This window comes from Sinocyclocheilus anshuiensis, unplaced genomic scaffold (genome assembly GCF_001515605.1).
Source record: "Sinocyclocheilus anshuiensis isolate Anshui unplaced genomic scaffold, SAMN03320099.WGS_v1.1 scaffold1458, whole genome shotgun sequence".
In the NCBI taxonomy this organism is placed as follows: domain Eukaryota; kingdom Metazoa; phylum Chordata; class Actinopteri; order Cypriniformes; family Cyprinidae; genus Sinocyclocheilus; species Sinocyclocheilus anshuiensis.
In genome coordinates, this window is record NW_015557184.1 from 632,890 (window position 1) to 647,270 (window position 14,381).

General features: G+C 37.0%; 1 protein-coding gene across 2 annotated transcripts in view; it reads right to left on the minus strand.

Moving 5' to 3' along the window:
* LOC107678694 (single-stranded DNA-binding protein 3-like) overlaps positions 1–14,381 on the minus strand; it is an 85,680-nt gene that overhangs the window by 63,437 nt on the left and 7,862 nt on the right. For both annotated transcript variants that reach the window (XM_016474064.1, XM_016474063.1), the window contains exons 2-3: positions 9,777–9,849; positions 5,634–5,695 (exon numbers count right to left, since the gene is read on the minus strand). In XM_016474064.1, the coding sequence (XP_016329550.1) occupies positions 5,634–5,695; positions 9,777–9,849 (135 nt within the window). The remainder of the gene's footprint in view (positions 1–5,633; positions 5,696–9,776; positions 9,850–14,381) is intronic.

A 14,381-nucleotide genomic window follows, 5' to 3' on the forward strand; every position in this document is an offset into this window, starting at 1 on the left:
ATAATACAAATAGCAATGTGTAACATTTTACCATATTTAGTGCAACACTTTTATTTGTTCCCCACAAAATATTGTTTTTTCACTAAATGTTTGGATTTCTAAAATTATTGTGCACTGATTTTTCTAGAATAACTTTTGCTGCCGAATTATCCACTAACCTAGTTTATGATACATTTTTGTCATAGATTATAAATATACATAGGCCTATATTTTTTCAGATTTATTGTTTATTTAATTTTTCTTTATAATGGAGTAGTCTGTATCTAGTAGATTGTGAAAGAATGATTATCAGTTCCACACACAGAGATATATAAATTCTACATTTATTTAAATGAGGGAAAAAAACTTCACTGGTATCGGGTCGGTATCGGCCAATACCGAACCCTAGGTATCGGAATCGGAGGCGAAAATGGCGGATTGGAGCATCCCTATCATTTACTCACTCAAAAGTTGTTTTAAACCTGAATGAGTTTCTTTCTTCTGCTGAACATAAATGCTATTTTGAAGAACGTGGAAAACCAAACAGTTGCTGGTCCACAGTGACAGTATAGTATTTAATGTGGACCAGCAACTGTTTGGTTACCCACATTCTTCAAAATATCTTCTTTTGTGTTCAGCACAAGAAAAAAAGTAATACAGGCTTGGGACAACGTGAGTGAGTAAATAATGACAGAAATGCAATTTTAGGATGAACAATCCCTTTAATGACAGTCGACAGCATGTGTAATACTGTCCCTTTAAGAGCTGCACGCATCTAATATACAGGCACGCATCCATTTTTCTCTCAACTGTTTGCTTTCATTTTAGATGTAACCAACTGAGTCTATATGTAAACCTTGTGTGTTTTGACAGTATTAGCGCAAAGGATAACTTAGTCCAGTAATCAGGCGCTGTTTGACAGGCTTTTTAGTGCACGTGCTTCATGTGTATGTGATCAGAAAATCACACGTCAGAACAGCAAATAATGTACATTTGAGTAGCGAATAAGTGCAGTGTCCCGTGAGAGTAACTCTGCCGCTGAGTTAACACTGATGTGAATGTATGTCACATTGTACAGTATATTGAGACGGAGGCACCGGAACTGTAACAGATATAATGTGTGCTGTAGCACGATACTACCATATTTCTTCAAACATAGAAAGAAACATAGAAAGAACTTCTTTATCGTCCACGATCAAAAATCTTTATATCGCACACCCCTAGAAATGGGATGGCCCTTCTAAAACTAAATAAACTGTGTAGCAAAGATTAGGGATGGGCGGATCAATCCTTAAGTATCGATACTTTCGATACTGCATGTTGTATCGAAAGGATCAATCCTCACATAAAAATATTGATTCTAAAGTGCATTTTTTTAACCATTAATTTTATTTATTTATCAAGAAATTCGGGGCATAAAATAAGCTTCTAAGTGGAAAAATAGACTATATTAGCGAATAATTGTGTTGGATAGAACCATTTCTCCTGCTCATCGGAACACACGCAAATGCTGAAAGACAGAACCAATCAATCACAGACAGCGTTCGCTGCTGACGCATGGCTCACAGTGCTTGTTCAAATAGGGCTGCGTTTCCCAAAAGCATCAGAGGCGTAAGTAGATCTTAAGAAACCATTGCCACATTATTACATTAAATAACATTGTTACTATATATAAAATTAATTCTGAAAAATGCATCACGGTTTCCACACAAATATGAAGCAACAATAATAATAAATGTTTCTTGAGCAGCAAATGATATTATAATTATTTCTAAAGGATTATGTGACACTGAAGACTGGAGTAATGTTGCTGAAAATTCAGCTTTGATCACAGATGCATTTTAAATTACATTTTAAAATATATTAAAATCGAAAATAGTTATTTTTAATTGTTATATTTCACAATATTGCTGGTTTTACTGTTTGTTTGTTTGTTTGTTCAAATAAGTGCAGCCTTCGTGAGCATGAGATTACAAAATCTTACTGACTCCAAACTTTTGTGTACATGTAATATTTATTTAAAATTGGCTAGTTTGTGTAACCATGGTTTTATTACTGCAACTATACTGCAGTAATATACTGTAAACAATACTGCACAGTTTACCACAGTATTTGTAGTGAAACTGCAGTAACCACAAATTTGCCATGGTAATAATAATAATAATACATTTTAGTACGCATGTAACACCATGTTTATTTTTCATGAGGTATCCTCAAAGGTGGACCTTTGAAACTTATCTACCCTTAAAGCATACATACTTGTATGGTACTAATATGCTCCCTTTTAGGGGTATAGTTGCACCTTTGAGGTTACTGCCCCAGTAAAGGGCTAAAATACAATTATAGTATATTTTATTTCTGACAGTGTAAACAAAAAAGGCCTATGAAATGTTAAAAACATGGCTTTAAAATCTAATATTAAGTGAGTATAATTACTGATTATATTCTTTTAATAATTTAAAAGATCAGTTTAGTTTATAGGTATCGGTATCGACGATACTGGGCTTGAAAATATCGGTATCGGATTGAAAATAAAATAAGAGGCCCATCACTAGCAAAGATTTACGGTTGACTCGTACACATGACCTAACCTCAAAACGCCACCTGCAGGTTTGTTCAAATTACGTCACGGCACTTCCTTGTGAACAAAATGCGTACCTCTGATGCTAATTGGAGTTAACTACATTCTCATGTTAATAGATTATTTTAAACACTAAGCTCTTCTCTGGGGGCAATTAAGCAAATCCTAATGGTGAAGACAATATGAGACAAAAGCAGGGGTAATACAGCCACATCCATATGGACTTTACAGTGAGGACCTCTTTCGCATGTGTATTATTAGGAGTGCAGTGGTTTGTCATTTGCATTTGAGAAACGAGATAATCCTGACCCTTAGGCAGCCGCTGACCTCAGGTACTAGAACAGCCGCACAGTTTATGGCTAATAACGGAATCATGACAAATAGAAAATCCTTGCCGAATAAATATGAGCAATATGAGAGAAGCAATTACTGGGGAGTCAGAACCCGGCGCATTTGCGAAGATTCATGCCTCCACAAAGTGTTACAAGGCGCTAACACACAGGAGGTGAGGTTTAACGACTCAAGTTCTTTCCTCAAGTCTGCACTCATCCCCCTTTATCCTATATGACTACTACCGACCGGTGAGCTGTCTTGACCCCCTGGCCTCCCGCTGGCCCTCAGTTTGTCATTGGGCCTCCCCCAATGGAGGAGAATATAACCGAATTGGGCCAGCGGGGGATCCGGACACTTGCCACAAAGGGGGAATGGTATGCAAAGAGTTAATCTGTGTTTGGGGTCTTTAACAGGAACAAAGGACAGCAGCAGAGACAAAGGTTGATGGAAGGGGTTTAGAAAAGGGATGGGCCATGTCTTTGCCCCACCATCTGGGCCTTTTGTCTGAAGGAGTGGGGTGGGAGAGCCAGGCCCAGGCAGACGTGCCCTCTGTAAAGGCTGCCTGACCCAATAATACACCCACTGCCACGGGTCAAACCTCAGCAGGTTAAACATACAGTTTGACGGCTGGTGTCACAGCCAAACTTAAAGGGGTCATATAATGCGATTTCAAGTTTTCCTTTCTCTTTGGAGTGTTACAAGCTGTTTGTGAATAGATAAGATCCCTGAAGTTGCAAAGACAAAATAATGATCTTTAAAACAGCATCATATGACCCCTTTAAGTCTGGATTAGTATAAATCAATACAGTGAAAGTTAATGCAAACAATCTTGTAGTCTGTAATAGATATACTACTCTCTCTTTATGGTGGAGTCACTTTTAAGTTAACAGTGAGTATATTTTCAGTTTAACTGTATCATTCACACTGTTGGTTAACCAGGTCAGGGTTCAACACCAATTGTTTTTTTTTCTGCTTGCTCAGTTGGGACATAGTTCAGATTTTAACTTGCCCTGTCCACATTTTTGTTGTCCACAACACAAAAAACGCATTTAAAAATTAAATTAACTAACTTTAATAATCATTTTTACTAGTGGTTAAACAGATCGTAGTTGATCCGTGATCCGTACGGACCAAGCCCCACGGTTCGGCACGCATGTGATCCGCGGATTAATTGCAAAATTTAACCATAATAGAGTATAAGTTTATCATTTGTTCGTATTTACACAAGCAAGCGAATTTTAAACAATCCCAGAGAGAAAAGGCGAAAGGGAACTCGATTCGTTACTCGCGCGCTGTTCTCGCACACAGCCGCACACACATGAAGCGCGCACACGCGTTTCAGACGGCGCGCGAACACCGAACTCAATCCTCTTCTGAATCCTCTGAACCGACACATACACATAAAATTATGACAAAATACCCATCTCGACCATCATTCAGGTAAACGCAGTCAGTTATGTCTCAAGTGAATGAAGACAGCTGAGAAAGAAATCGGATGTGATGTGTATCATTATATCGGATCCGTGCATCAGGTCTTAAAGGGACAGCGGCCTATAAATACTGCTGCTGTCATTAATGATCATCAAACAACAAAACAGCTGTGATAAAAATCTATATTTAATTTATACAGTGAACACTATGCAGTGTTATTTTCCCTAATTATTACATTTCTGTATTTGACTGTATTTGGTTACTACCAACCTTATTTTATTTGTAACATATTCTGTTGTATTTATCTATGCTTGTAATTTGTGTATTTGTTCTTATTTCTACTGGCTGTTCTCTTGTCTCTTTAATCATGTTTAAACTTTCTTAGTTAATCTAGTAGTATTTGCTATGGTATCAAAGAAGTACTTCGCTTTAAGTAATAAATAGAAAGCAAGTTAAATTGAAATATTTTTCTTTTCTTGCTGATCCAAAAAATGATCCGATCCGTGGGTCAAAAACCGTAATGTGATCTGAACTGTGAGATTTGTGATCCGTTGAACCACAAATTTTTACAGAATGAAAAAAAAAATAATAATTAATTATTTTTAAAACTAGAATTTATTTATCTTTTTATTTTGCATATAAAAGCAATTTTTTTTCTCACATCGAATTTTTTTTTTTTTTTAAATACAGTTCTTATAATTAGACAGGAATCTCCAAGACAGCAATAAGTAAAAAAAAAAATTCTGGACATTAACATTGAAAAACATCACTGTCTGATTTGTATTTTTCAACACACTCTAAATGACACTACTAAGATTATCACGAGTCATTTTTGTGGATTTGACAAAATCTCATCTGACATCCAGCTAGATAACTGTACCTAGCTGACAAGCTAAAAAAGTTGACAGGCAGAATCCTCCATCCTTATTGTTGAGCCCTGCAGGTGCAATGCGATACAGTGACAAGCAATAAATCCTAACTGAGTTTTTGCTTAAACCAGCCATAACGAGCACCGCATGATGATGAGACATTTGAGGTTTGCTCAAACTAACTCTGGATAACAGTAATAGTGATGCTTGCCTTAGTAAGCACTATTAAGTATGTGCAGATGAGCTGTAAATTTTGTAACTTCACGCAACATTTGAATTGAGAAATAACTTGCAATGTGCCTGGATTAGACAAGATGTCAGAGCATCAATAATAAAACAAAATTATTTGTCCATTTTGAAATACACACTTATTAGTACTAGCTTACACACAGACAGATAGACAGCATGTATAAAATATAAAGAAAACACATGAGACCTACCACCACCATGAATGGAGGAATCCAGGAGGCTCTCCAAGCGTAATGTTCTTCTCCCATCGGATCTACAACAGGCAGTGAGCAGGAAGAAACGAGAAAAAGAAATTGTGAGATTGTAGATAATGTAACATTCTCCTGTCAGACATTGTGCGGTCTGCTCTCTGACCCAATCCAGATCCCATATATCATCCTGCTTTCTCCACCACAACAACAGACTTGTTTTCCTCACATCCGTCTATGACACTGGAACTTAAAATGTCATAGGCAGAGAGGAGAAAGTCCTTCTAGGAAGCCCCTACATATGAGTTCGGAAGTCATAATTCAGATGTGAAGTGCATTAAAGTGATTTTGGTATAAAATCAAAATAAATAAAGTGAGCAATTTCATATTTTTTGGACTAATACAACAGAATAATGGCCAATGTAGTTGCCATGCGTGTTATCAACTTAATGTCATTTCAAACCATGACTTTCTTAGGGCCCTATGAAATCAGTTTTATTTTTTTCGGTTTTAATATTTCTGGATTGTATTTTTTCCATTTAAATTTTCCTTTAAAAATAATGTTTTAATAATAAATTTGTTAGTAGTAGTAATACTATCTAGGGATGCACAATATTGGATTTTTGCCGATATCCGATATTTTTCAACTCTTTTTGGCCGATAGCCAATGCCGATATATTTCCTTTTGTTTGGAAACAACACCAAGTCTCTCCTATGTAGAAATAAGCAAATTATTTTTAATTTTGGTTAGTTTTTAACAATAACTTATTTGTTAGAATTAAATAAACAACACTGAAGTTATTTTAGAATGACAGAACATTGAAGCTTTGAAAATAACTATAAATAATCTATATATCAATCGCTGCAATTTTTTTTTTCAGAAAGATGCAGTAGTAACCTTAACATTTTATCTTAAGATTTAACATTTGTAGATGATCTAAAGCAAAAGAGTTGTAAAAATTCTGAAAATATTTTAGAGCTCATAATTTGTTTAAAAAAATATAACATATTACACATTAATGAATAAATCAGTATAGGCTATATACAATTATTTAATTTACAAGTGTCATGTTTGTGATTTTTTTTTTATTCATGTAAGCTATAGCTTCTGACCTTTAAATCAAAACATACTCATGATTTTATGACATCAATTACTGCTTTATTTGATCAGAAACAGTCTAAATGTTATTTGTGTATTTTACTTTAATTTTAATAAAAGTAGGCCAACAGCGCCCCCTACGGAATCAAAACTCCTTACCGTACGGGCATTAGGACCCGGGGGAGGCTGCCGCTACACTGAATGCATCATTCTGTACATGCATTCTCAGTTTAAAATGCAGCGATCCAAATCAGTGAATCTAATCACCATTCAGGCAAAACTTTGCTTCAAAAACGAGTCACACTGCTGACAAGATCTAATCGCTAGCACACTAGCACATGTGAGTTAATGTATTCCTCTTATCGGCAAGCCATATCGGCATAAATTTTCATGCCTATATGTACATTTAAAGCCATTATCGGTCGATTCCGATATCGGTCCGATAATATCGTGCATCCCTAATACTATAATTACATTTAGACATATTTCTGTCATGATTTCTTCAAGTTAAACTGAACTTTTATTTTGATGCGTTGCTGTCAAGACCTTTAGGTTTCTGTTTGTATACATGATGATAGATTTACTCAAACAAACAGTAAAATGCTCATGAAGTGACTCTCAGAGCAGTTTTAGACATTATGTTCATGTGTTCAGTGTTCACACACTGCGAGCGTCACACGCACTTCAGTATGTGTGTAGTTAACGAAAGTGCACATCTGCGCCATTCATTCACGCAGAGACACGCAGAACACGCAGGATTTATATTTAAATGGTATTTTTGGCTTAAAGGAGTCTTATTATGCTTTTTCACTTATTCAACTTTAGTTAGTCTGTAATGTTGCTGTTTGAGCATAAAAAAGATCTGCACAGACACAAATTTGACAAATTCCGTGACAGTCCACGTTATACAGTAAATTTCGTTTTTATGACTGGATTCTGCGATTCCGTCCGCATTTTCTGCATTGTGGAAATCATAGGGCCCTACTTTCTTCTGTAGAAAACAAAAGAAGATATATTGAAAAAATATATATATTTTTTTTGTCCATATAGTTAAAGTTAATGGGGTCCAGCGTTGTTTTGGGCCCCACTGACTTACATTATATAGACAAAAACAGTTGAAATGATCTTCAAAATAGCCTATCTTTTTTTTGTGTTCTGCAGAAGTCAACATCCACAATGCAACTGTTAGTTATAACGTTGGTAAATAGGACTACTGCAACATGACTTGAAGGTAGCGCATATTCTCGGCAGTTATTACTCAGCTTCATCCTGGTCAATCCACCAGTGTGGAGACCTACAGCAGGCTTTAGCGATCCAGAGCCATGACCCTCAAAATTAATCATGGCTTCTGTTTTTCCTACACTTCATTCAGGCCTTGGGGCTCACTTTCACCCTCCATCCCTTTTGCTTGTGTGGAAATGACTCTCATTAAGGCCATAATTTCAGTGTATTTAAGAAATGTTCTCCTTTGTAATAGGTGAGTAGAAGGACCTGAACTGACCATGGAAAGTGCGGGGAAAGAATTAGCCTATTATAACAATTATATATGGATGATTACACAGGAAAATGTAGTGAGAAAAAAAGAAAATCTAAGAGGATAGAGAGGATAGGTTTGTTCACTGCAGCTGAAAGTGGATTACCGAAGCAGGTCTGAAGGTTAAGAACACATTATCAGTAAATTTCACCTCGTTGGCCTGCCAAACGGCACGATAAACATCTGACCAACTTGCGGTGCTTTCGAGAAGTGCTGCAGAAAGTCAGGGAAACAATGCCAGCACGAAGCAGAGATGCCGCCAAGCCAACAGGGAGGAAAAACACCCTGGGGTAACAGAGCAATGGACGGAAATGACTGCTCACAAACAAACGGCAAATAAAAGTCCTGCCAGTCGGTTTATCATAAACAGCTATAAAATGAAATTAATGATGAGTAATTAATGAATATTTTTGCTCATGTACACACATACTGGCCCACAGATTCTGAGACTGTATAAATATGGGGAAAAACAAACAATTCAGTATAGTTCAAATCAACTACACATCACTACACTAATGCAGAAGTGTCAATGTTCTTATTAAAGTGAATATCACCCTAAATTAATGCGCATTTTGAAGTATCGCATGAGAAACGAGTGATGGAAACGCCAAATTTAGAATAAAAATCCCTTAATTCGCAAAAAAGTTTTTACGCTCGCTTGAGGTGGCTTTTGCCTTGTGTGAAAAAGGGTAGATGCAAATAATGGGAGATGGAAATGCATTGTGACTTTGCGCTATGGGACGGCAAAACCTGACTAACCAGTGGACCGATCTCATTCCACAGCATCTGAAATGTCATTATGGTCATTCCAAAATGCACGAGCAAAGTCTGTCATCAAAGAATTTTTGTATAATTGCCTCCCAGAAATGTCTTACACGACTGCGTTCCCAAACAGCAGCATCCACCTCTGAAAGCAATGACCTCAGTCATTGTGTTTCGTCTGCTCGCTCTGAGGCGCAAGTAATTTATTATATATGAAAATGATTATATTCTCCTACTTTTCTTAGTGATTTATAGTGCCAGTTTATCAGGAAGTGACGATTTTGTTCTCTTTGACTTGTTGGATGGAAACGATGCTTGTTTGCAGATGTTTTATGCAATATTCCAGTTTTGCGCAAGTTAAATTCGCAACTTTGGATGGAAACCCGGCTAATGTTACTGTGGCAGTACAGCGCAGACTCACAACATCCTGACCCATTCAAATGAAACAAGTGGATTTATTTTAGATTTTATTGCACTGCAGAAAAGAAGAGGCTTGATAGGAAACATGCTTTTGTAAGTGATGCCATATCACCACATTAGAAAAAAATTGTATTGCAATGCTTGACACACTGCACAAAATATATATAGTGTATTATACAGTACATTGTGTAAAATGTTCAATATATACAGTATTATGTTTATAAAAATGGCAACTTGGTGAATGATGATTTATATGTGTTTTCTAACAAAAATATGTACTAAAGTCATACTAAAGAGACTAAAGTGTGTGTGTGTGTAAGCAGAGTCTTACCTCGGAAAGGAAGGTCTGTGCTGATTTCTGGGCCCCAACATGCAACAAGTACTCGTACACGTATAAAGCTAATCTAGAAGAGAACAAGAGAGGAACAGGCGTTATATTCAGGGCATGAGAAGGAAATTCCAGATTTCTCTGCAAGTAAGCAAAAAATAATAACTCCAAGATGACAAGAAGAAATTTTAATATAAACTATAAACATTTTCATTCAATAATAAAAAACTAACATAAAATAGTAAAATAGTTTATACTGTGTGCTGTCTTTTTGTTTATTTGAATATTGCATCATTATCCTTGAAACACACCAACATCAAACATCAACATCAAGTCAAGCTCCGTCTGCTGATCGCTATGTATGTTGCTGCCTATGTAGTGTCAAAATCAGTCACTTATATTATAAGGTTAGAATTCTGCCTAAGAAGGTAGCTGCTTATGTAGACAGCTAGCGAGGTTTTAGAACAGAGATATAGAATTTCATTCCCAGTTGTGTGCCGTCACTCTAGTTTGGATGTTGTTCAAAAGTTTCAGAAAGAAAATCAGTGGCTACAGACAACTCACTAGAGATTGTTGATCACACAAGTACACATGAACACACAAAACACCCATCAACGGCAGCGACCGAATGTCCGATCTCCACAGCCTATTTGCACCGTGAAAAGAACAGAAAGATCAGCCAAAGCATGCATAGCTGGAGTTGTCACGGCAATCTGACGGCACCATCGTGCCTCTTGTGTTTTTGTCATTTTCTGTATCCATTATGTCTGTTGTTTAGCCGCTTGGGCTAGCAATTACCCAGCTCCCAGTGTACCGCGGGGCTGAAACTGTACCATCCCTCTGCTCCTATCCTTTCCTTTTCTCTTCCATCAGCCATGAGAGAAAATAGCCCTGCAAAGCTCTCCTGGCAAAATTACATTCAGAGACAGGCACAATTTGGTAGAAACATGGTTTTAGCCTGGCTGCAGTGTATTTGGGGCAAGAACATTTATTTCCACCATGGGTAAGGCAATAATGGCATACACAAGAGTGGCACTTCCATGACGACGTGTGTTGACGTCCAAATCTGATGTCTCAACAAAGAAATAGGCTAGTTTGGTCATTTTATTTAAAATTAAACACCGACTTAAAGTGATAGTTCCTAACCTATTTACTCATCCACATGTTCCAATGATATTTTAGAAAATTTGGTTGGAATGGTGCTTTTTGTTCATACAATGAAAATCAATATGGTCCAGTGTTGTTTTGGACCTCAGTGACTTTCAGTGTACGAATAAAAACAGCTGAAACATTCTTTAAAATATCTTCTTTTACGTTCCACAGAAGAAAAAAAGTCTTACAGATTAGAGGTTGACAGATTATCGGCCTGGGCAATTATTGATGCTGATATAAGCTAAAGCATTTTTATGGTTATCGTATTGGTCATTTTCAAAATCGATTTGCCAATAAAATAATTTATAAGCATTTAAGAAAAGTTTTTGTCAGAGCCCTTGTTATTCTTAATTTTGACATCTATTTTTTACACAAGACATATCGGTTCAAAATATTGGTTATCGGTCTACTTGATCTGTAATAGTAATCGATATCAGCATCAGCCCTGAAAAATACATATCGGTCGAACCCCATTCATTACAGATTTGAGGACGAGTAACATGATGACAATTTTTCCACCTTTTCCACTTTTAAGACTAGATACACTAAAACTGAGAACATAAAATGGGAAACAGAAAATGTTGTGAGCCAGATTCAAACTAGTGTTACCCACATGAGTACTACAACTCAATGTTCTGGAGCATAACCATGTGCCAACCAATAACCACCATTTAAATACCATATAAAAACCATTGACAATCTTGAAATCTGTATGATGCAGGATTATTACTGTTAACTACAACTATTAAAAACATTTGAACTGAAATAAAACTGAAACAAAAGAAAAAAAATAAATATTAAGATGGAAAACTTAAACGAAACAAAAATTTTGTAGAATTTCGTGAAAAAAAAAAAAGTTTGTAGCACTATAATTACTAACTGGAATCTATTAAAAACTAAAACTAATCTAAAACTGAAAAAAAATTAAATAAACCTAAGTAATAATTTAAAAAAAATGACAAATGCACATAATACAATATCTAAAAATTTAAATAAAAAATACAAAAATAAAAGCCAATTCAAAATATTAATAAAAACTAAACTATAACAATATATAAATAAAACTAAGATAACACTGTTCTGATGGAACCTTCTCTCCAACGCACATACAGTGGGCAGAAGCGTGTATTTGTGTGGGAGCAGGAAGCTTTCCCAGGCATCAGCTAGGAGGTGAATGAGTCAGTGGAAGGAGGCGCCCAGGGTGGCAGGCTCATAAATAGCAGAGGAGAGCCCCCTCTGATCAGCCAGTCAATGACTGTCATAAAGTTGGATATGAAAGACAGGGAGGAGATCCAGCACTCCATCACTGCACAAACACTGACGCATTGGCACGGGAGAGTGACCAGAATGACAATGCCTCCCACCGAGAGACAGTGGTGGATAGGGAGTCAACGACGACCATAAAACTGTGGATGAGAGGTTCAAACAAAGTCCATCTAAATGGTACTATTACCACAAAGGATCTACGGAATAAGCAACTTAAGCAAGTCAGCAATATCTAAGGTTTTAAACTTAAGCTGCATTTCAGTTCACCTGTTAGCCATGACAAACAGAAGCAGAAGTGGGCGATATGGCAAAAAAAAAAGGCAGAATCATGATCTTATCACAATTCTTTTCATGTTGGTTTTTAAAGGGATAGCTCACCCAAAAATGAACATTCTCTCATTGTTTACTCACCCTCCTGTCAACCTTTCAATGTTTTGATGTAAATAACAGCCTAAATTTAATCTGTTCACCATATAAAGCTACCACATCTCTTCACAAGACTTGCATTAAACTGATCGATTCATATGGATTCGCTTTATGACACCTTTATAACCTTTTTGGCTCCTCCATGTTTTGGTTACCTGGACTTTTAATGGAGGGCCAGAAACCTTGCAGGTTTCATTAAAAAATATCTCAATTTGTGTTTTGAGGATTAATGGTTTTGTAACGACATGAGGGTGAGTAAACAATGACAGAATTTTCATTTTTGGGTGAACTATCCCTTTAAGACTGAGCCTAACTAAATTCTCTTAAAAATATATAGCCCTACAAGGTAACAAAAGAATGACTGAACATGTACATCCAGAATAACAGGTCAGAAAGTCTAGGTTTTGTTACAAAAACTAGAGGGAGAAAGTATTAAACTGCTTCAAAGAAGAAATTGGCCCTAATGTGTTAGTTTTCGGAATTGTGGCATAATTATTTATTTAGCAAAAGCCATTTCAGTGAATATCACTATACATTTCAAAGCCTTGCGTTTGAACGGCCCCCATGACACTCATACAAGCTCTGTTAAAGAGCATAGTCAGGAAAAATGCCATATTTAATTTTACATGAATGAAAACGAGGCTGTTAGGGTATAGTCCGTTCAGATGTTCCGTCCGTTCAATCAATAGTCACATCTTTTTTCCCCTAGAAATTTTCTGAAAACGGTATTTGCAATATAAACAAAGTACACAACAGTATAAATAATTGAACATACAGTACATCTGTCTCTCACAGCCATTTTTATATTAACATATTAATTCATATTAACATACTCTAAAGTCCATAGCTCCTATACTCTCTGTAAGAATAAACAAAAACATATCGGATACATTCTACCATGGCATTTTGTCTGTAGAAGTGCACAAAATAAACTACAAGAGACTTGTCATTTGGGGCAAATCACAAATTATTTTGTGTTCCAAAGTAAAAACTAGAGCCCGACCGATATATCGTTTTGCCGATATTATCGGCCGATATGAGCCTGTCGCCGATATATCGGTATCGGCAAAAATGCTGCCGATATGAACATTTTTTTACAGAACATATAACGCAGATAAAATGCTTGAAATGGTGTAATTACTTAGTTTGTCCAGCAGAGCACACTCCATTGTTTGCTACTGGCGACCTGGATGAAATGCTTTAAAGCTTAATTCTATGGAAAACCATTGAAATTTGGAACGGCCATATCTCCGTAATGGCACGGCAAATCCGCACCAAATTCGGGGGATCCCTTCAGCTCGAGGAACCCTCTCGAACGTGAATCGATTGTACGTCTCGAGGCCCTCTTTCGAATGAGACCACCCCCGTGTCGATAGCCCCCGGGGTTCGGGAGTTATGGGTGGTTAAAGGGGTCATATGATGCGATTTCAATTTTTCCTTTCTCTTTGGAGTGTTACAAGCTCTTGGTGCCGCACCAAATTCGGGGGATCCCTTCAGCTCGAGGAACCCTCTCGAACGTGAATCGAGTGTATGTCTCGAGGCCCTCTTTCGAATGAGACCACCCCCGCGTCGATAGACCCCGGGGTTCGGGAGTTACGGGTGGTTAAATTCACGGTCCGGCACCGAACGATCAAGCGATCCCGGGGGACTACCGACGTGCAGAGGGTGGCGTTTGAGAGGGCTCCTCGAGCTAAGGGATCGAAGGGATCCCCCGAATTTGGTGGAGATCCGCCGGCGCATTCGCGAGATAGTGACACCAGCCAA